A 20,415-nucleotide genomic window follows, 5' to 3' on the forward strand; every position below is an offset into this window, starting at 1 on the left:
TTCACCTAAAATGTTTGTCCATTCCTTCAGTATCAGCAAACCACCTGTTCGGTCAAAAGCTATGGAACGCAGGACTATCCCTGCAGCACGGAGTTTAAGATGGACTGAGCACACAGGACTCCTCTCGCCCTGGCTGAGGCTGGAACCTCAATCCGTTGCAGGGCCGTAGAAGATTGAATTAAATGCAGCCAATCAAGCCGATCAATCAAGCAATTGGGCCTAACCTAAAGGTGAAAGGGCACACCTGGAGAAAACCCACTCGAACACAGAGAGAACATGCAAACTTGTTCTCCAACATGATGCAATGAATTTTAGAAAAGCTACCCTTTACAGAAGTAACTGCAAAAAGTAACTATGCCCAGCACCGAGTTTTTGTCATTAATAAGTCATATCTTTAAAAGTAGTACTATTTTTTACAAATAGTAAAAAAGAGCATGGATATGTGAGAAGGGGCCACAAATATTCAGTTTATTTAGTATTAATTATTTATTATCTTTGCTAACTTTTCCACAGAAAGAGAACATAAAGGATGCAGGAAACAGCAATAGTAGGGTATATGGGCCAGTGCAGCCCCTTCCTTCTCATCAGCTGTGTTTCAGGTGGACAAGCAAGACACTGAAAGTCAGGACAACACGTCATAGGAAAAGGAGCAAAGCTAACATATCACAGCTGTGGAGGGGCACCAATTCCATCTTATTCTGTAAGACCATTGATTACTTTTTAAATAAAGGGTTGTTGTGTTACTTTGGTCTCCTTCCAAGCTCTCCGGTGGAAAGCACATCTGTTCTAGCGAAATCATTTGGTTATGAATAATTCTGTTTTATTACTGAAGCTAATAATGCTGCTGAATTCCTTCTTCTCAAATGCTTTCATTTTCTGCTCTCAGCGTCTCACATGACCCTTCCATAATCATGGTGTTTGCGTGTTTCTATTGGTAGGGGAAGCAAATCATGCAGAGCCGATAAGCAAAGATTTTCGACAGGTCTTTCATGGAACTGGAATAATCTTCAAAGTAATTCCCCCACTCCCCCTTTGTCCAAGAGCCTTGTGAATTTTTTTGTGTGGTCTCCTTTCAACTAGGCTTCAACGTGACACTTCCTGTGTAGTGTCCCTGTAAATCCAGCTCCATAAGGAAACATACTCCTGATAAACATGATCATTACCTTATAACCTTCATCTCCAGGTTCTCCTCGATCGCCGCGCTCTCCAGCAGACCCCTACAGGAACAGAAATGTAAACCATACGGAGTGGAATTCTTCTGTCAGCATGGACCAGACAGACACAGTACAGAGCTCTGTCCTCTGGGAATCCAGAGGGGTGTCTTCCTTTTGACTCTGAGGTAGCCTGCAGAAAACTACTAGCCTTTAATTTGAAACTGAATGAAACTGGAGCGAAAAAGAAAGTCCTGCTGTGTTTTGCCTGGTATAGCTGAAGCCATTGTATTATTTTCAGTGTACTAAGCCAACACAAGAAGCACTGTTCTGTAACACTCTGTAAGCTGCTGCCACCATCAGGACTCATGGCACCAGAGCCGTTCCTCAGTGGCCTGTGCCAGTACCCACTTCCTCAAAGGATTTTCAACAGATCAAATGGGCTGATGCCTTCTGTGGCACGAAATACCATCTCTTTGTCTGACAGTGAGTAGACACAGAAACACACAATAACGTGTGATCACATGAACAGCTCTTATTACAAAAGAGCACAATTGCGGCAGCCAGTTTTCCAAAAGTATTAAAACCCTAAAAGCACATATATTAGTCTTGTGCAAAGAAACTCAAATCATTCTCCTTGAAAATTCCTTTACATGTTTTAAAAAGTATTTAAATCACTTCATAAAACACTCTCAGTTCTAGTGCTTTTTATAAAGGTTTGGTGTGAATACTTTGTGCGTTGAACTGTATGCTTTTACACTCCATGCTAACAAAATATAACAACACAGAAAGCAGATAATGGGAGGTTTGTACTTAAAATCCTACAAATGTAAGTTTTTGTAAACTTGTAAAAGTTTTTGATACTTCACATTCTTACAGTTACCTACAACACAGGCACTGAATGAGAAAGGCACATGCAGCACTCTGAGCACCAAGACGACTGAAGGGCTATACACACTACAGCATCTGTTTACTCTCAGTGTTTATACTTGAGTTTTCACTTGATCCTGGAGGACTTAAGAGGAACACTTTGCCAGAAAAATGAAGAATAAAAAAATAGCAGCAACAATATTTTGTTTGGATCCTGTTCGTCCAATATTTCAATCTTTCTCAGGATTAGTATAATAAAATAATAAATTTGGAGTGTATGGAACCCCAGGCAATTCCTTGGGGCAGCTTTGTCCAGAGCCAGGACCGGGTGGAGATCCTGAGGCTTCTAGCACTGATTTCTTTTCATTGAACATCGCTCTTCTACAGCAGTTTGAAAGGCCATTTCCAGACCCAATTTCATGGGTCTGATTTTGCTTTCGCTCAAGAGGATGAAGGACTGTTAAGCACTGCAGTTTGAATAAGCCCCTCTGCGACTCTGCCACTGGCTAAACAGGTATTGAATGTGGAAGGAAGGCAAGACCTACTGGTTCACCTAAGGGCCCGGGGGGTCCTGGCATCCTGTTATCTTCTCCTGGGTAACCCTGCAAGTGTCACAGCACAAAACTCGTGAGGGAGACAGTTCCCCTGCTGTACAGTAGCAGCATTGTGGCCGACCTGATTAAGGGCAAACTTCCCCAGACACACAGAAAGTGAAGAGGAGAGGACATTTGCTTTCTTTACATGTACAGTACTTCTAAACGCAGTCTAAACCCAACGGGTATCAGTTAGAAAGCTTGGTTACAAACTGTGAGTAGACAAAGGCGAACAATGCAGGAATATTGGAGTTCAGTGGGTGTCATCTTCAGGGAAAAGATTAAGATGAAAAAAAATCCAATTACCTTTTCACCTTTCGGGCCAAGTGGCCCAGGTGGACCCAGCTTTCCAGCATGGCCCTGGGAAGAAAAGAGCTACAGTTACACACGGCTCTCACTGGCAGACGCTTGGTTCCTCTCCACAGAAACACAGTGACACACAGAACCACAGGCCCTTGCCTTTGCTCAGGACCAAGAAATATCTCCCTTTCTGCAGGAGCCTTTGTTTGAATGAAATAGCACAATTTTTGAAATTATGAAATCCCAGGGCTGCATTCAATTACGTAATAAAACCTAAATGCATTTATGTAGCACTTTTCATCCCAAAGCACTGCACATATTGGAGGGGACCCACTTCATCTACCATTGAAGGGCAGTCCTGAACTGGATGACACAGGGCAGCCCCAGTGCACAGCAGGCCAGGTGAAGGAGAGAAACGGCTTCAACAGGTGGATAAAGGAGAATTTAGGGAGGCCAGATTGTTCAGCTCAGAGAGGTATTTAACGGGGGCCCAGGATTCACACCTGAGTAATGAGTGCTGTTATTTCAATAAGAATAATATCAAATCCAAATAACAGCACTTTTTACAGAGCAGTGTCCTTGGTCACCATACCGGACAGTCTAGTCCATCAACACTGCTTACAGCGGCAATCTGATTTTCCTAACTGGTCTTATTTTTGCACACTACTTAGCAAGTAAATGTATACTTCCTTAAGCAATAGTGTATGTTTTGGCCATTAACAGCTGTAAGTCATTTCATGCCCTATCTGAGGCTTTGACACTAAATAAAAGTAAGTTTGTTTAAAGAAAAGACCCTAATACTTTAGCATATCCATGTTTTGCTGTGCTTTTACTCTAGTTTCACTGTAATTTACTACACTTCAGTATGCTGTTTCCTTGGTAAACCTCAGAATTCTAAGAATGACAATTTTTAGCAGCGTTTATTTCTGCAGTTTATTTTAGCAGTGTTTACACTGACATTAGCAGTGTTTTATTCTGCTGTGAAGAGTTTGGATGCGTCTTGATCTAGCACAGAGGAATGAAAAGTAAACCGTGTTTTTGTATTATACTGTAACAACATGAACAGCACTCAGTGAAGGTATTTTATTGGCCTCCTGAAATAATCACAACATGCCAAAAAAAATGAATAACCATTTCTCTTACGAATTACTGGACTTTGAGGTTCTAAAATTTATGAGTCAGAACAACATGCCCATTAATAGATTTATTCATCATAATTTATCATCAACATAAGAAGATTAAGGCACTCTTTAGATGTGAACTAGACGTGTTTTATCTCCAGGGTATTTTGTAGAATAATTACATTGCAAAGTGGCTTTGCATGACTATTAACCTACTTTCCACAGCTCATTTAGAAACTGCAAACAAGAATGTCTTTCTCATTAAGGTTCTATATAAATTATTGGGGGGAAATGATTTATAATAATTTATTTGTTAAAGGATTATTAAAATAAACATTATTATTTAAATGATTAAATATATTTAAATTTTACAGAGGCTGCACACAGCCTCATGAGCACAAACTCTTTGCTGTATTGATGCTGTGGAGGGATGTGCTGGTTGTTTCTGGGGAACAGTGTGCAGATCAGCAGAGCAACTCACTGTATATCCTGCAATGCCAGGTTCCCCCTCGGGGCCCATCAGTCCTGCCCGGCCCTGGGGATGAGACACAGAATACACGTTCATGAAAGACGACACAAATCTTAAATACACACCTCGCACACAACAGGCCGTAAGATCGTTGCTGTGCGTGGTCGCTGCGCGTGGTTGCTGCGACTTCTCAGAAAAGCAGCATGTTTACTCCTGAGGTATCCGTGTTTCGAGATTCCTGGAAATGCCACCCGCATCATGGGCAAAGGATAGATGTGTGTACAAACCCACTTTTCATCTAGACAGGAGACGCTGTTTTATTTATTTAGTGTCACCAGAGACGCTGGTTTAAAATGGCTTAAAATACTTTTAATTACCCAACAACAAAGGGTGTTCAGCTTTTTATGCTGTAAATCTCAAAGGAACTGATATGTCAAGAAAACTCTAATACTAATCTAATCTAATACTGTATCTTCTTATTAGACCAGTACAGTACAGTGAGAGTTTAACAGCTAAACGGTCAGTAGGCCCCTTGGCTCAGAGAATTGTTTAGCGTCAAAGAAAGATGGAAAATGATTTAATGCTTAATTGTGGAATATCACATGGCTGCAAACGTGAAGAAAGAAAAATACTGAGCTAAGAGTTCAAGTGCAATAAAAGCAGTCTGAGCTCCACCACCTTCAGACAAGCTGTCTTAGTTCACCCCAAAGGTATGTTGGATGTGGTGGCCCAGCGGTCTTACAGAACAAAAGCTGTTGAGCTCAAACTCAGCTGTAACACTATCCCACAATGTAACTGCTCTTTAGTTATTATCAAAGGGATTAAATAAATGCAATAGCACTTGTACTCTAATTGTCAATATTGATAATAACACCGAGGGCAATCTGCAGATCGATTACTGTTGATTATCTTATTATTGCTCACTCTTACATCCATTACTCTTGCATCTTAACATTATCCAGCTGGTCAGTCATACCACAGTGCTAAGGTTCTGCAGACTCAGAGCCCTGTCCAGTTTCTGGGTGAAACAACACGTGCAGACAGTGGGCCCTGTGTGCCATCTGCGACAGCAGCTCGAAATGACCCTGAATTCCCTCGGGAGGCTCGGAGGAAGTTACAGAGCCCCGTGGGGCAGAGCAGGATGAGCAGCACCATCCAGGTGGCTTGGGCTGCTCCTACAGGAAATGGGAAGGGTGGGAACACTCACCAGCAGGCCTCTGGTTCCTCTTGCACCCTTGGGTCCTGTGGCTCCAGGCGGCCCGGGACTGCCATGCGGCCCGACCTCGCCAGCCGCTCCAGTCTGCCCTCTCTCCCCCTGCAGGAGCAACGGGCAGCGGTGAGAGGTGCACGTACTGTTTGCGCTCACACAGCCGCGCCACTCCTTTAACAGCAGCAGGTGGGAGGGCTGTGTTTTAAGAACCGAATAACAGTTTTTACATGAGCATATTCCTTTCTCAAACAAAGACGGCCATAGACACTGAGGACAGGTATACAGTATATTTCAACTGTTAAACATTTATTTCATAAATCTTTAATGTGTTAAAATTTGTTCTGGTATAATGATGGTGCTGTTCACAAAGTCCACTGCTGCACCAAGATCTTCTCTGTTTCAGCCACACTGAACAACACCTGAGAACAGGATGGATTAGGTAACTGCAGCAGGACAAATACATATTTCTGCCACACTGGCCAGTAACTACTGTTCTTCGCATGCCTCATTGACCACCGAGCCCCCAACACCGACAAAGACTTGTGTGGACGGAGATCTAGAAACAGGGAAACTACCTTCTTCCCTGGGCGACCGCGGTGGCCTGGAACGCCAGGTTTTCCTTCAGGGCCCTGAAGGACAAAACGAAGGAAGGTGAGAATCTAGACGATGGTACAGAATATACGGCACGTTCAGAGGGAGGTAAAAGAAGGCTCCACAGCTGAAGCATTGTCTTTCTTTTCTTCTCTTTTTAGCATGGAATAAAATTTTACTTGTTCCTTTGCAGCCTACGCATGCTGACGCAGGTCCCTACTTGAACTACTTCAGAGGGAGGTATCTCATCAACTTGCTCTGTTAGCTCACGTGTGTGAAAGGCTGGTCTACCACAGAGTAATGAGGGAGAGTGTCTCAAGGTTTCATGTTCTCTGTGAATGCTAATGCATTTCTGCTACGGTCTGTTATACTCACTGGGCCTCCACGTCTTCCAGGTTCACCAGCAGGACCAGTGGGACCAGGGTCTCCCTCTTCGCCTTTGTCCCCATTCTCTCCCTGAGGACCAGGGTCTCCCGGCTCCCCCTGGAGGAGATCAGGAGAAAGACACCCAGGTGCTGAATCTCCTCACTGGCAGCTCCACAAGGAGACTCGGCAGCAATAATGTCCAGGAAGGTACCAGGTTTATGAAAATGCAGTTTATCTGTGTCGATCTACAGGATAATAGGAACGGGTGGCCAATTCATCGCAGCACAGGTGCAGACGGGAAGAATGATTACTGCAATGCAGGATATGATTTGCACACTCAGTAATGAAGTGCAGTGTCATTATGCGATTTAATATTCTCAGGATAAAAAAGTAAGTGGCCACAAAGAATTTTGTGTGAAGACCAACAGCAAAACCTAATGCTAAAATATTTCCCATAGTATATTGACTTGGTGTCATTAAACATAAATGATTCTTAATCTTAGGCAAATGCGTGATTGTTCAAGGGGTTATTTTCAGGTGTATTTAGTACCTTGTGACCATCCTTTCCCTGAGCGCCCTCCTCTCCCACTGAACCAGGGGGACCCTTATTTGGAGAATAAAACAGGGAGGACAGTTATTGACAATGTAATCCTGAATTAAATGCCCGTGCCAAGTTCATTTGCATTCTTCAGAAGGTCTCCCATGAAGACAAGCATGTAAATAGTGACAAATGTTTTTTTATTATATTAACTATAAGCAGATATGAGTCATGTTATGACATTAGCGAAGCTCCGCTGTCCTGAAAAATAGATGTTTTTCATTGGACAAAAGTTCTAAGATGCTTTTCTTTGATTCTTCAGTGATTTTCTGAATTTAAAAATTAAGAACATAAAACTGAATTGAAATAGACGAGAGCAAAAATGCACTAAAATCAGAATTATTGGTAGGGCATGGAATCAAAACAGAGGCCAAAATGATTGAGACACCCACTAAAGAAAAACAGAGAGGTAAATTAAAGTGCAGACAGCCAAAACTAATTTTACACATTGAACCGGCCCGTGAAGGGCAAGTACAGCTCTGGGAGTTAATACAGGAACAAAAAGTGGCTTTGTTACCTTGTGAACGGAGGAAATAAATCTACATTTCTTAGGAGTCCAGTAAAGGTTATTGGTAGAGCTCTACACATATAATTCAATCACTGCTGTTTAATAACCCCTGTGATATATCCTGTACAAGGTCACAGTAGAACAATATACACCCGTGGAGTCAGTCCACCGCTTCAGCACTGAGACAGCCTCACCCTCATGCCCAGCAGCCCCTGGTCCCCTTCATTCCCGTCAGCTCCGTCGTCTCCCTGCAGAAGACGAGACGGGATCACCAGGGTTCAGCACTCAAACCCTGGAGATCACTTTCAGCCCAGAGTTTGTACAGGAATTTCCAGGGTTTGCCTGAAGGTCAAACCGCACGAACAGAAATCAAGCTGTGCAGTTTGAGACCATGTCAAATAAACAGCTTTTCAACAGCACTCTGTAGGCAGTCGAAATCTAAGACACCAAAGCGCTGACTGCACCACAGTCAAAGCTCGAAGAACATGCCCTTCAAGAAAGACACTACTGAGACCACAGCTGACCTCGCAGAGCCTTGCTTCCTAAAGACAGAGACACCATTCTCGAGAGAGAGAGAGAGAGAGAGAGAGAGAGAGAGAGAGAGAGAAGACCAGGACTTCCTCACCTTCAGCCCTGGCTCCCCTGGAGGCCCAGAATCCCCCTCAGGGCCTGGAGCTCCCTGTTGGAAGGAGGGAAGATGTGGGGAGTGAGAGACGTGCTCTGCGAAGAGGCCCTCAGAGAAACAGCGTGGAAGAGAAAGAATACTCACCTCCGGGCCCATCTCCCCGGCCGGTCCGGGCTCTCCCTGCGCTCCCCTAGGGCCCTGAGAACACAAGACACAGAGCTCTGCTCTTCACAAAGCACACGCCAGAAACCATGGATGGCACATGTGGAAGACTGTGTTGAAGAACCGAGTCCTTCGTTTATATTTTCTCCTTCTCTTGACGAATTTAGGGCCTTCTATTCAACTGCGCAACAAAAGCAGTTCAGGTGAAACTTTTTTTTAAGTGTTCCCCGTTTTATGAGAAGCAGAACATCTCAACGTGTAATCCCAGATTAAGGGGATGGTTATCCACACTGAAAAGTTTATCAGAGTGCACTGCTTGGGCACTGGGCACCCGGGGTGCAGTCCCCATGTCATCTCCAGATGAGCTTGTTTGCCCTGCAGGGTGGGAACATCCAAACACTAATCACACAGTGAATGATTATAACTTGCAGTGCACAGGAGTACGAAGGGGGTAAAATGTTGGAAATTTAATGGCATTTCAATCCTCTACTGCCTATTGGAAAAGATAAATAATTTGTATCAACTATTTTTTACACTGAAGGTGTGCTTATTTCCAATTTAATTTTTGAGGAAATTCAGTTTTTGACATTCAGTAATATTCAGTAGAATTCCAGTTGTGCCAGAAGATTCCATTTCCTTTGAGTTTATAAAAAGGTTACAAGAGACTTAACCAGCAGTGGAATAAAATCTCGCCCCACAAGAAAACCTGATAAACAATATATTTATGATAGCATTTAGAAGGAACCCTGAGCCTGACATATTACATTTCAGGCTGAGCCAGATTTATTACTGATGAAATTCATACAAGGCAAAATGACGTCTGAGTCAGCTAGTTATGCTGAAATAACTAGCTTCTCAGGAGATAAGCAATTAAGGCTATGTCAAGGCTAATGTAAACTGTTTTTTTAATACTTAATAATTTATGAGGACAGATGTGTTTTTATAAAGATACATCTCCAGTAGTGTGATGTTAACTGAAGCCATATGTAGTGTGATAAAACTAAATTTAAAAATATGCTAACACTGCAGTGGAGGTTACTCATAGAAATAAGCAACATGTCCATATGGCCCCCTTAAATTATTGACCACTTTTTTTAAACCTAATTCATGAAACCACTATTAGAATAAATAAGATGCTGCCAAAAACGTTATCTTGTTTGTTGACCTAAAGCCTTTGTCTTCTGTCATGATCAGAAACAGAGAACAAATAATTTTTGTAGACTAAAGATTCTCCAAACAAAGTCAAAATGAAAAACGGACAACAATAACAATATCTTCTACTAAGCTAACCCAAACAGTTTTATGACAGTTCTATGAATTCTATATCACAATCTCTATTTTGTGAGTGTGCAGGAAAAGCAAAGATCAGCATAGTTTTTGCGTTAGAAACAAAAAGACTTATTCAAAGTCTGCAAAGAGTTTTGTCAGAGGTAATGAGACAGCTTGTATTTATATAACTCTTTTCATCCTAAAGCATCCCAGAGAACTTTGCCTTTAGGAGGAAACCACTCAATCTCCACTGAAGGGTAGCTCTACCAGGGAGACACACAGCGGCCATTCTGCACCAGCAGCCCCACCTGAGAGACACACAGCGGCCATTCTGCACCAGCAGCCCCACCTGGGAGAAACAGCAGCCATTCTGCACCAGCAGCCCCACCTGGGAGACACACAGCAGCCATTCTGCACCAGCATCTCCACTGCACAACAGGTCAGGGGGAGGAGTAAGAAATTAACCCACCAGGTGAATTAAAGGGGGACTTTAGGGAGACCAAACTATATAGCCCAGTTTACAGCTCTAGCCTTACGAACAACATTTTGTTATCTTTAACGACCTCTGGTCAGGAACCTGTTTTCACGGATCTTCCTCCAGCCAGTGTCCCTGCTTGCTACACTATGGTGCTGGTTTGGAAGTTCTAGTACAGATGGAAGAAGTGCACCTACAGTACTGCTCAACCAGCACCTCAAACTGCAACCTGGTCTCCCCTGGAGCTCTCAGCCCCCAGTCCTGACCAGGCCCAGTCTAGAAGAGCTTCGGAGAAGGAGGTAACGCTGCTGCTAAGATAACTTGCCAGGCTTCTACAAGGGCAGGTGCTGTCAAGATGCTGAGACTAAAGTAGAACAAAAGTCAAATACCCAAGCCTGCTCATCCCTGCAGCACTCTGGAAGACATGATGTTTTACTAACAGTGTCATCCTTACAAACCTCGGCAGCCTCAGTGCCATGATTTGAAAAGGCTGCTGTGCTGTGAATGTAAAGGGGTTGAAAAGAAAGAAAAGGACAGTGAAGAAACTGACTTACTGGTTCACCATGGGCTCCTCTCTCACCCGCATTCCCTGGAATCCCAGATACACCCTGAGGAAACAACACAAGTACATCAGGCAAAAAATATGCTGGATTCTTTGGAAATGTATTTCTCTGTGTACCTCTGTATTTGCTCCTAAAGTCAGGAGCATAACCTCTGCCCCATTACTCAGCGTACTAGGTGTACTATGATGGAGGCAGAATCGTTTGAATACAAACTGTAAGAATCTGAAAATATACCACTGAGATATTATGTCTAGCTCAAACAGAAGCTATTGAAAGGATCCAACATCTGACAACTCACTAGCACATAAAAGGTCTGTTACTCAGCAGATATTCCAGTGTAGTTGCACCTGTGTTTGAAAGTTGGTGGCCCCTTGGGCATTACGCACTCCAGTTTTGTTTGCCACACTAATGCAAATCAGAGTTCCTGTGACAGCAATGGAAATCTCAGTGGAATCCATCCTCCTCACCTGTTATTGCAAAAGTTTTTAACTAAACCTTGGCATATTTCACTCTCGACCGACAGAAAGTTAAAGGGTTTAGTGATGCTTGCCTTTAAGCTATTACATTTTTAATTAGGTTATACAATTGTAATGTTCTTCAGGACAGGTTAATATTGCCTTCGCCTCTGTTGTGAGCTGACACTGAGATCTCTGTACGTTTGATCTAACTTTATACTTACCACTTCAGAGATGTGTTTTCCATGTTTCAGATGGATCAGAATAATTTATAAATTAGCAGGTACAGAGGAAAGTGCTGTTCATACATAGTTTCCTATTAGATGGAAACTACATATTACTGGACTGATGTCTTAAAGTCAGTGTCCCAGGGATTCTCAATTGTTATTCATCTTTAGATCATGGTTCAGTGTGTTGAACTGTGTTGAATATACTGAATGCCATGGTATTCAAAGGCAGTGTTAAAAAGGAAAATCATTATATAAGTAGAAGTAAGCTTTGAGAACTCTTACCTGAAACTAATTTTTTTTAATAACATAGCAGACAATAACGTGGCATGTCTGTCATTCAGAAATGAATCAAGTAGGACTTTTTAGAAGCTGATGTGCTTAGGAAATGAAACTGAATGACAGTGATCACTGTTCATGAAGGAATGTAACAGACAGCGGACAACCCACACTGAATATCCAACTCCAGTTATGTTTCGATCAGGAACTAAATAAGGCACTGTTAAAGAGCTGTAAAACTGCCTTCATACTCCAGACAGCAACTCCTGGAAACGGGAGCTCAGACCTGGGAGATGTGGGGGGCTCTCCTTTGCCATGGGCTCTCCTGCTTCGTCCCCAGTGTCCAGCCTCTGCAAGATCATACTGTGTTCCCTCGTTCCCTTACATTCCCAAAGACACTGGATGTGTTGTGTGTATTAACCTGACTGTAAAAATTGTCATTGACCAAAAGGTCCAGTGAGTGAATTACTCTTTCTGCTATAGTCATTTGGAAAATCCCTGAAAGCACTCCCAAATGGCCTCAAAAAAGCAGGTTTCATTCTACTATATGTCACAATGGGAAAAAACTCTCTCAGGTCAATGTCCTAAAATACTGTGGGATGCATTTAATAGCTCAGCAAAAATAAAATATTATTTCCATTTCCACAATAAAATGAGAACCTTTGTGCTCATGGGTCAAATGTTAGCCTTGCCATGTGAAGGTTTGTGTCAGGCCCTGACTATTTCACTTTGCTAGATTTGTGTTGACTTTGCTCACAGTGTTTTATGGAACACATGCTAAATCAAAGCCAGAGACTTCACCTCTAATATGGCATCTCTGATGATCTCTAACAACTTCTGAGGAGCTGCTCAACAGGCTGTGATAAATATCTGTGAGTATTGTCACCAAGCACTTCCTGCAGGTTCTAGCTGAACTGCCTTTTTCTTAAGGCACAGCAATAAAAAACAAATAATTATTAATTAAACCGGGTTATTATTTTTAGGAATTTGTTTAATTTAGAGGTAGAATTGAATTGGTTCAGAACGGGTGTGATTTCAAAACCTATTTCTGTTAAACATTTCTACAAATTAACGGAAGTTACTTAGAAAATAATTTTGTTAAAATAGAACTATATTATGATCTGCAATTCACTAGCAACCCTTCATGCAAAATAAATAGAAATGCTAACATTTTTTTGTTATCCAAATGAAATGAAGTTGGTCTAAGGCAGTAGATTTAAAACTACGAACAGGACTTCTAGAAATACCCACTAGATGTCACACTTGGTGCAAGAGAAGTTGTGCTCTAGGGAAGTCTGAGGCTCACAGAGCTCTGTGCTGTTCACATTAGCCAGAGACCCAGGACAGTCCTGCACTCCGTGTGCACTGCATTAACAACAGGGCTCAGCCTTTTCTTTTAGTGTCTCAGTGTGCTGACAGACATTCCCTATTCCACCATCAAAGCCAGGCTCCGTGCTCTGCGGCCAATCTGTGAGCACACTACACATGCTGCGCCGCCTGGACATGGGGAGCGAGAAACCGGAGCCAGTTGCCGTGTGCCTCTTTGAACGCAAGATAACAGCAGTTTAAACTTCCACTTGTTCAAACTCCCGATTTGTCTGTCTCTGCCCTGAATGTTGATTTACTTTTCCCTTCTACCCTCGCACCATGTCCACAGCTTTAATCCCCACTTCTCTAGGAGCACGACTGCATCGGGAAGAAACAAAATGAGAACGGAGTGCAATGTTTTTCAAATGGAAAGCAGAAATAAACAACAATCGTGCTTTCTGAAATCACAAATGGTGCATCTGATTTGCTGTGAAAGGCACCGATGAAATTATATTGCTCCTCTTAGTTTACCCAGATTTCTTTCTATTAAATTTGTAGCTCCTACATTACAAAAATGCCAGCATAGCACAGCCCCATCACCCGTGCTTTTCATGACTACCTGACATTCAAATCAAAGCTGTCTGAAGGCCTCTGAAGGATATGGAGATTCAGCTGGGATTCTCATTAAGGTCAATATAGCTCTTAAATGGGCTATCCTGGGGACAGATCTAACATCACACCCTACCAAAAAAGAACAATAAAAGCAAAATGAAAGTTAAGATCCTGAAGGATAACAGGCTCTATTAATGTTGCACTATTAATGTTGTACAAAACGACTTCTTTACACTAGGACCAGATGACACTGTGTTTTCTCCAAATGTCAAGTGAGTTTCCTTGTCTGCTTTTTACTACAACAACTCGGGGCCTTTCAGCTGGAATTTTCCTATTGAAAAACTGAAATAGCAAGCAAGCAGCTCGGATTATACTACGGATGACACCTTTCTTGAGAAGACTGAGTGTTTCAATGTGCCCAAGGCATAGCATGCTCACATTCACAGCTGCAAACTTGAACAAACAAAATGTAAAAGGTGTCTGAGACCTTTTTTACAAGAACTGGAATATTTTACTTTACCGGAATCCCAGGAAGGCCTCTTTCCCCTGGATTTCCAGCTTTTCCCTAAGGAACAAAAAACAGGTTCCAGTTTAAAAATGCTAAATGAGAGCTGAAAGAATACCTTTTAAAAAATAACTTAGTTAACACAGGCTACAGCTGTAGATTTTGTGTGTGAGAAGCAAAAACTTTGTTAAAGACCCTGGAATCCTGCCGATATCCTGGTTGTAAAGCACGTACCTGACTCAGCGTTTCCAACATTACAAGTTAGAAAATGGACCAGATCCCAGCATATTGCTCATACATGACCAACAAGAATGCAAGAGTGGCAGCAGACTGTTTTTGTGAGAGCTTGTGATTTATTGAGGCTAAATAAAGATGGGAACTGGGAAACGATCGATCCGTTACCAAGGGACACACCCTGTTGCAAAACCTTTTTGAAAACACTGAAAAATGGGTTATATTTTTAGAGAAAGATCTTGAAAAATGCAAACAAATGTTCGCAATTTATTTTAATTCCTTTTTTTATGATTCCCAGTCTGGAAAATACTTTTCTATTACAACATCCTGCGATTGCTTCTGGTTTTTCAGTAAAATATGTATAAAGTTTCTCACTTTCCATGCACAACTCCTCCCAATGCAAATGAGAAACACCATTGAAAAAGAGGGTCAAATTTTCATGCTGTCAGAACTTGACACCTTGCCTCTCCAAGCAGACATTTCCTCAACACTGAGTACATGTCCTGCTTTACACAAGCTCCCTGACACATCACAGTCCTCTTCTGTCTCCCAGAAAGCATTTCACTGTGTGTAACTTGTCTTTTTAATTTGGCAAATGACATTGTGTACCACTGGGCGCATGATGCTTGGAATCCTTCAAAACAATCAGAGGTCTCTTCCACTCTTGTACTGAATAAAACCAGTCTGATCTAACCACAATGCAGAAAACCTACAGGCTAAATGATACTCATGGACCCCTTTCATTGTTCTATTTCCCTCTGAAATAAAAACCCATGAGTAAACGTCTCAAGTTGTATCATTGAAAATTGTTAAGCCAAGACTAGGGGATTTTTCAATGAATGTTTGTCATAAAGCAAATAGCAGGACTCCAATAAGGATGTGAAGAGGTCAGTTTCTACCACTAAAAACACTCTCGGGGCTCATGTTCCTGTGGGGGTTGAAATTTGCATAACAAACAGAACAAATCTAATGTCATAGTCTTTGGCTAGTGTCCCCATCACTGTCTTCTCACAAGTCATATGTAACTTGTTGCTTGATGTTACTTTTGAGTCATCAAGCGATGTTGTATATAAAGTTATATAGATTGAGTTAGTTCTTGCAGCCTGGTAAATGTGAAAATGAACTCTTCTGGTCCAGCCTTGTCCCCTCAAGACCTACAATCTACAGCAATCTTTCCCAGATGGTTGAGTTAAAATTAAAGAAAAAAAGTAGACTTTGCTGTGGACTGTGTTTGGCTTGATAACATTTTGTCTTCCTTCATCATGCTGAAATCGGGCCCAAAAAACACAAGAGACACACTGGACTTCTGACCATCTTGTAAGACTTCAGCACATCCAGCAGTTCACTCACAATCAGGCCTGGCTCTCCCTTCTTCCCAGACTGGCCTTGCTCTCCCTGCCGTGGGAAAAAAAAAGTATTCAGTCTTGGGCCCAGCAGACTGATGTTCACTCAAGTCAGACAAACAGTTCAGAAAAAATCGTACTCTCTGAAAGTGAGAGGTGCAAAACAGAGTATATACTGTTATATATAAATGAAATGTTATTTTGGTCATTAAAACACATTTGCACAAAAAATCTCTTCAGACTAAATAACGCCAGATTAATTTAACCATGAGGCACTAAACTGTATTTCTCTGTTGTTGCTGCACAGAAGCACAAAGTACAGAGGACACTGTGGGGAAAGAAAGACACTTTTTCCTATATAGTTTGAAAACAATAAATGAATGAAAACAGTTACCTTAGTACCTTGTGGCCCGCGTTCACCTGGTGGGCCGTCTGAGCCTCTCGGTCCCTTAAATACAATGAGACAGTGAACTAATTACAACTCCACTCTATACGCTCTGCTGTTCATGTCTACACACGTGAGGCTTCTTCACCGAACCTTCAGCACGTTGCAATGCGCTCCTCTGAGACTCTGTGTTTTTATAGTGTAATGCAGATTTTAAAACCATTGTGGTTACATACAACATGTGTTTATCCTTAAACAGAGACACCTACATATCTGCTAAACTCCTAAAAGGGGAATAAAATCACTTTGTTGGGACCAAAGGCAAGAATTTTACTTCAATTCATGTCTGTTTCGCAGAGTCATATGACTGCAGCTGAAACAACAGCAGTGATCAAATGTACACTAAAAATAAAGAACAGAACCAATCTCTGACCTCCGCACTGACTTCTGTACAGTGCCCAGGGTACACTACAAGCACAAACAACAGATCCACATCTCCTTGCAGCCTGAGATGCACTGGAGACAGAAATCAGTCAGTTGTCTCCATTTTCTGTTTGTCCTATCTGTGGTCTCTGGCCTGAGTCACTCAGCCACTTAAAATTCTTCTCCCAGCGCTTGTGCTGGAAGCGTTCGAGAACAGCTCATCCAGGCTTTTCCTTTCCATCCTCCCTGCCAAGCCTGCTGCTCGGCCTCGTCCACTCTTACAGCCAAGAACAAGTCCAGGGTGGAGGGAGGCACCAGCCCAACAACCTCAAGCACTGATAGCAGCAGCACTGCTACAGTGGAAAGGAGGGTAACTGAGGGATGCGTGCCTTGTGAATTCACACTCATTTGTTTTGATCCCAGCCTGTACTCACTACAACTGACCCTGTGAAAACACTGGGGATATTTCCAAGAATGATTTCCTCAAAGCATGAGGAAAATATTCAATACACTTCACAGATAGTGAAAGGACCTTATTTTCAATAAAGCCACACACTATGAACTCCAACAAACTGGTTCTGTAGCTTGGGTTTCAAGCTAGAGTACACCATTCTTGAGGTTTGTTTTAGGACAGATCTTATAATATTGTTTCAACATCTGCCACCCTTGCGATGATGCATATTTGATATGATCTTCTGTCACTCTGTCACTCCTGCGTGAAATATTTAAACTGTTGGCAACTGGCAAGGAAGCAGCGAGTACTGCCAATCGCAGGAGTTATTCCTGAGGTGAGAAATTAAGATATATTTAAAATCTGTCATGAAAATTGCCTTTTACTGAACACAACTTGATATCTGACCTCCACCCTGATGTTTGCACTTCAGACAGGCAGCCAATGTTATAAAACTCAATATCCCCTTTAGTTCAGTAAAGCATTGAGATCCCACATTTCCAGGGAGAATCATCTACGAGAACACCATCTTGATTTTATCTGCAAGTTTAAAGTAACTCCGGGAGCTTGCACATATCTGGGTGTATTTGAGAATTCAACCAAAATCCTGGTGAGCCCAGACTCGAGGCTAATTACTGTCTTCACTTCTATACTTCTGATATACAGGTCTTCTAATATTTATTACTGTCTTCATGTACATAGAACTGTAAGCATGTCTTCTAATATTTATTACTGTTTGCAGGTATACAGGACTGTATACAGGGTTTGAGTGCTGATGGTTACCTGTTGACAGTGAAATGGTGTCTTGCAGTGTCACCATCCTGTCCTAGAGTAGGCAAGTAAGTGCACTGCAGTGACTTATAGACTTTCAGCTAGTCTAAAATTCTGTCATCACCCATCACTCATGAAATTAAGTGTAATATACATTGCTTGTCAAATTATAATCTGACTACCTTTCATAGGTTTATTGAATTTAGAAGTCATCCAAACTGGAAGATTTATTTCTAAAGCTGTACAGAGTTCTTTGAGCTAAACTTTAAATTTGAAGATGATCTGAAAGAATATGAATACGAAGGTTAAATAAAAACATTATACAGATATGACATTTTGACAACAGATTTTAGGCCTTCCTATTTTCCTGTGCAGTCTAGATCAGCTCTTGCTTTCTGGTATTTTTGCTGCTTTTCTTCTACATCGGTCTGCTTTCTTTTTGTGCTGAATTCAAAATCCAGATGTGGATGATGGAGCACCATCAGTATGGTATGTTGAAAAGCCCTGGGGTCCAGTGTCTATTATTTTATTAGTGATGTCAGTTATTAAAGGATGCTAAAAACCATGTTACAGTACATCACAGACTGTTATCTTAACAACAAAGTGCTTCTGTTTTACATGAGTGCCCAACTATGAATGTTAGTGGTACTCATCCAGTAGATGCTCTGTCCTGTGTCCCTATCAGGATTTGTGGAAGTCATTCTGAAGAACATGTCATCATCAGTCATGGAAAATGTTGGATGGAAATAATATTCTCCAAGTCAATGTCTTACTCTTCGCCCTTTTGGTCCAGGAATACCAGGAGATCCTCTTGATCCGGCTGGCCCCTGTTCACAGAAATTTGGGAAGGCCCGCTTAGTAAAATTGTTTTGAAAACAGTTTAGAAAGACATATACTGCATTACATTTGAGGGACAGTGACTTACTGGAGGGCCCTGTGGGCCAACATCCCCCGAGCTGCCTGGAAGACCTGGGTAACCCTGAAACAAAATGCAAAGCACAGCCCGTGAGACGACATCACAATCCCTCAGCAACAATACAATCTCTCAGCTAGATTCCCTGGAGATCAGATCCATATACTGTAGATTCCCTGGAGATCAGGTCCATTAGCAAATAATTCTGCCCCTCACTTAACACTATGAGTCTGATTTTGTAAATTCATTTGTCTTAAACATTAAATGAGGAGAGAAAGGTGGGCTAGAAGCCAATTATGCCAAAAAAAGAAATTATAGTTTATAGTGTGACACTGAACTTGACTTTAGAAATGAATTGGTTTTAGAAGCAACGTAAAAGTGGCCCTGTGTATTTCCATTCATGCTCAAAACCGGTGAATTGTTTAGCCTTGTGACTGCTGAAAGTGCTGTAAAGTTGCATCATTAGCAATGTATTTCACAAGGTACTGCAGGTAGCAAGGGCCCAGGACTGAATACCTCTAGAAATCAAGCAAACCTCTCTTCTGCTGGCCTCAGCAGTGCTCGACTCCCCACATAACTTAGTAAATACATCCCAGAAGCTCTCTTCAGAAAGGTAAGCATGATTTCAGATTTGTTTAATGTGCTCTTCAGCCTTTGCCAAACAAACATTTATCACGCTTGTGTACTTGACATTTTAAGACTATCCTCCGACTCAGAAAGTTTAACATAAAGGGATAGAGAGGCTTAGTGCCTTCAGAATGAAAATTAACTTGGGTGTTGAAATGTTTTGATAAGCTGAGCACCACCACATAATATGATAAGTGAACTTTCACATTTTAACTGAAGCGTTATCAACTCTAATAATTGCTACTTTCTACTATATAATATCAATTTGACACATTTTCCATCAACTCAAGGCTATACAGTTACTCTTGAATCTCCTACAGCATGTACTGTATATGAAGCTAAGTCTTCTTTGCCCTGGATTCTCCTCACCATTCTCTTAAAGCACTGGATAATACATGCCAAAACAAACACTCAGCGTTCTCCATTGTCATAAGTCTTACTGGTTAATTTAACACAACCTCACTTTGGTTTTCCCTTACAAAACAGCTGTGTTGTGGACAGGCTCTGCCAAATGTTCATGATTCTGACAGTCAGAAAATTAGCCAGTAAGGGCAGACACCCAAACCCATGGACTGCTGTTATTCTGAGGATCAGCCAGTTTGTAGTGAAAAGCTGCTTCCAACTGATGCTATATTAATTTGGAATTAATATTACCTTGACTAGACGTCGGGGCTTAACTTTATAAACCTACTACAACATAGAAAAAAAATGTTCATTTCTTTCTGTGTTTAAAACTCTCAAATGCCTTGAAGGCAGGAAAGGATACGAAAGCAAAGCTGAAGACAAGCCACTCTTACCTTCTGACAGCCTCACATCAGATGTTCAATTAGAAGCAACTCCTTTATCAGCCAGACTGTCAGCACTTCACACAAATCACAACAGCAGAGAGTGGAAGAATCCAGCCAGGGCCGACAAAAGTCCTGCTTTCATTGACTGGCCTCAATCTGCTGAGCGAATCAGTGAAGAACGCGGCCCCTCGCAGCCCCTCGTGTCCCCAGGACTCTAACAGCT

At 41.9% G+C, this 20,415-nt stretch overlaps 1 protein-coding gene across 1 annotated transcript in view; it reads right to left on the reverse strand.

The window, feature by feature from the left end:
• col24a1 (collagen type XXIV alpha 1) overlaps nt 1-20,415 on the reverse strand; it is a 105,317-nt gene that overhangs the window by 20,477 nt on the left and 64,425 nt on the right. The window contains exons 27-43 of the mRNA XM_088927994.1: nt 18,790-18,843; nt 18,638-18,691; nt 16,229-16,282; nt 15,842-15,886; nt 14,273-14,317; nt 10,863-10,916; nt 8,547-8,600; nt 8,403-8,456; nt 7,972-8,025; nt 7,222-7,275; nt 6,681-6,788; nt 6,290-6,343; nt 5,712-5,819; nt 4,517-4,570; nt 2,921-2,974; nt 2,567-2,623; nt 1,164-1,217 (exon numbers count right to left, since the gene is read on the reverse strand). Of these exons, the coding sequence (XP_088784120.1) occupies nt 1,164-1,217; nt 2,567-2,623; nt 2,921-2,974; nt 4,517-4,570; nt 5,712-5,819; nt 6,290-6,343; nt 6,681-6,788; nt 7,222-7,275; nt 7,972-8,025; nt 8,403-8,456; nt 8,547-8,600; nt 10,863-10,916; nt 14,273-14,317; nt 15,842-15,886; nt 16,229-16,282; nt 18,638-18,691; nt 18,790-18,843 (1,011 nt within the window). The remainder of the gene's footprint in view (nt 1-1,163; nt 1,218-2,566; nt 2,624-2,920; nt 2,975-4,516; nt 4,571-5,711; nt 5,820-6,289; nt 6,344-6,680; nt 6,789-7,221; nt 7,276-7,971; nt 8,026-8,402; nt 8,457-8,546; nt 8,601-10,862; nt 10,917-14,272; nt 14,318-15,841; nt 15,887-16,228; nt 16,283-18,637; nt 18,692-18,789; nt 18,844-20,415) is intronic.

This window comes from Atractosteus spatula, chromosome 11 (assembly GCF_055471065.1).
Source record: "Atractosteus spatula isolate fAtrSpa1 chromosome 11, fAtrSpa1.hap1, whole genome shotgun sequence".
Classification (NCBI taxonomy): domain Eukaryota; kingdom Metazoa; phylum Chordata; class Actinopteri; order Semionotiformes; family Lepisosteidae; genus Atractosteus; species Atractosteus spatula.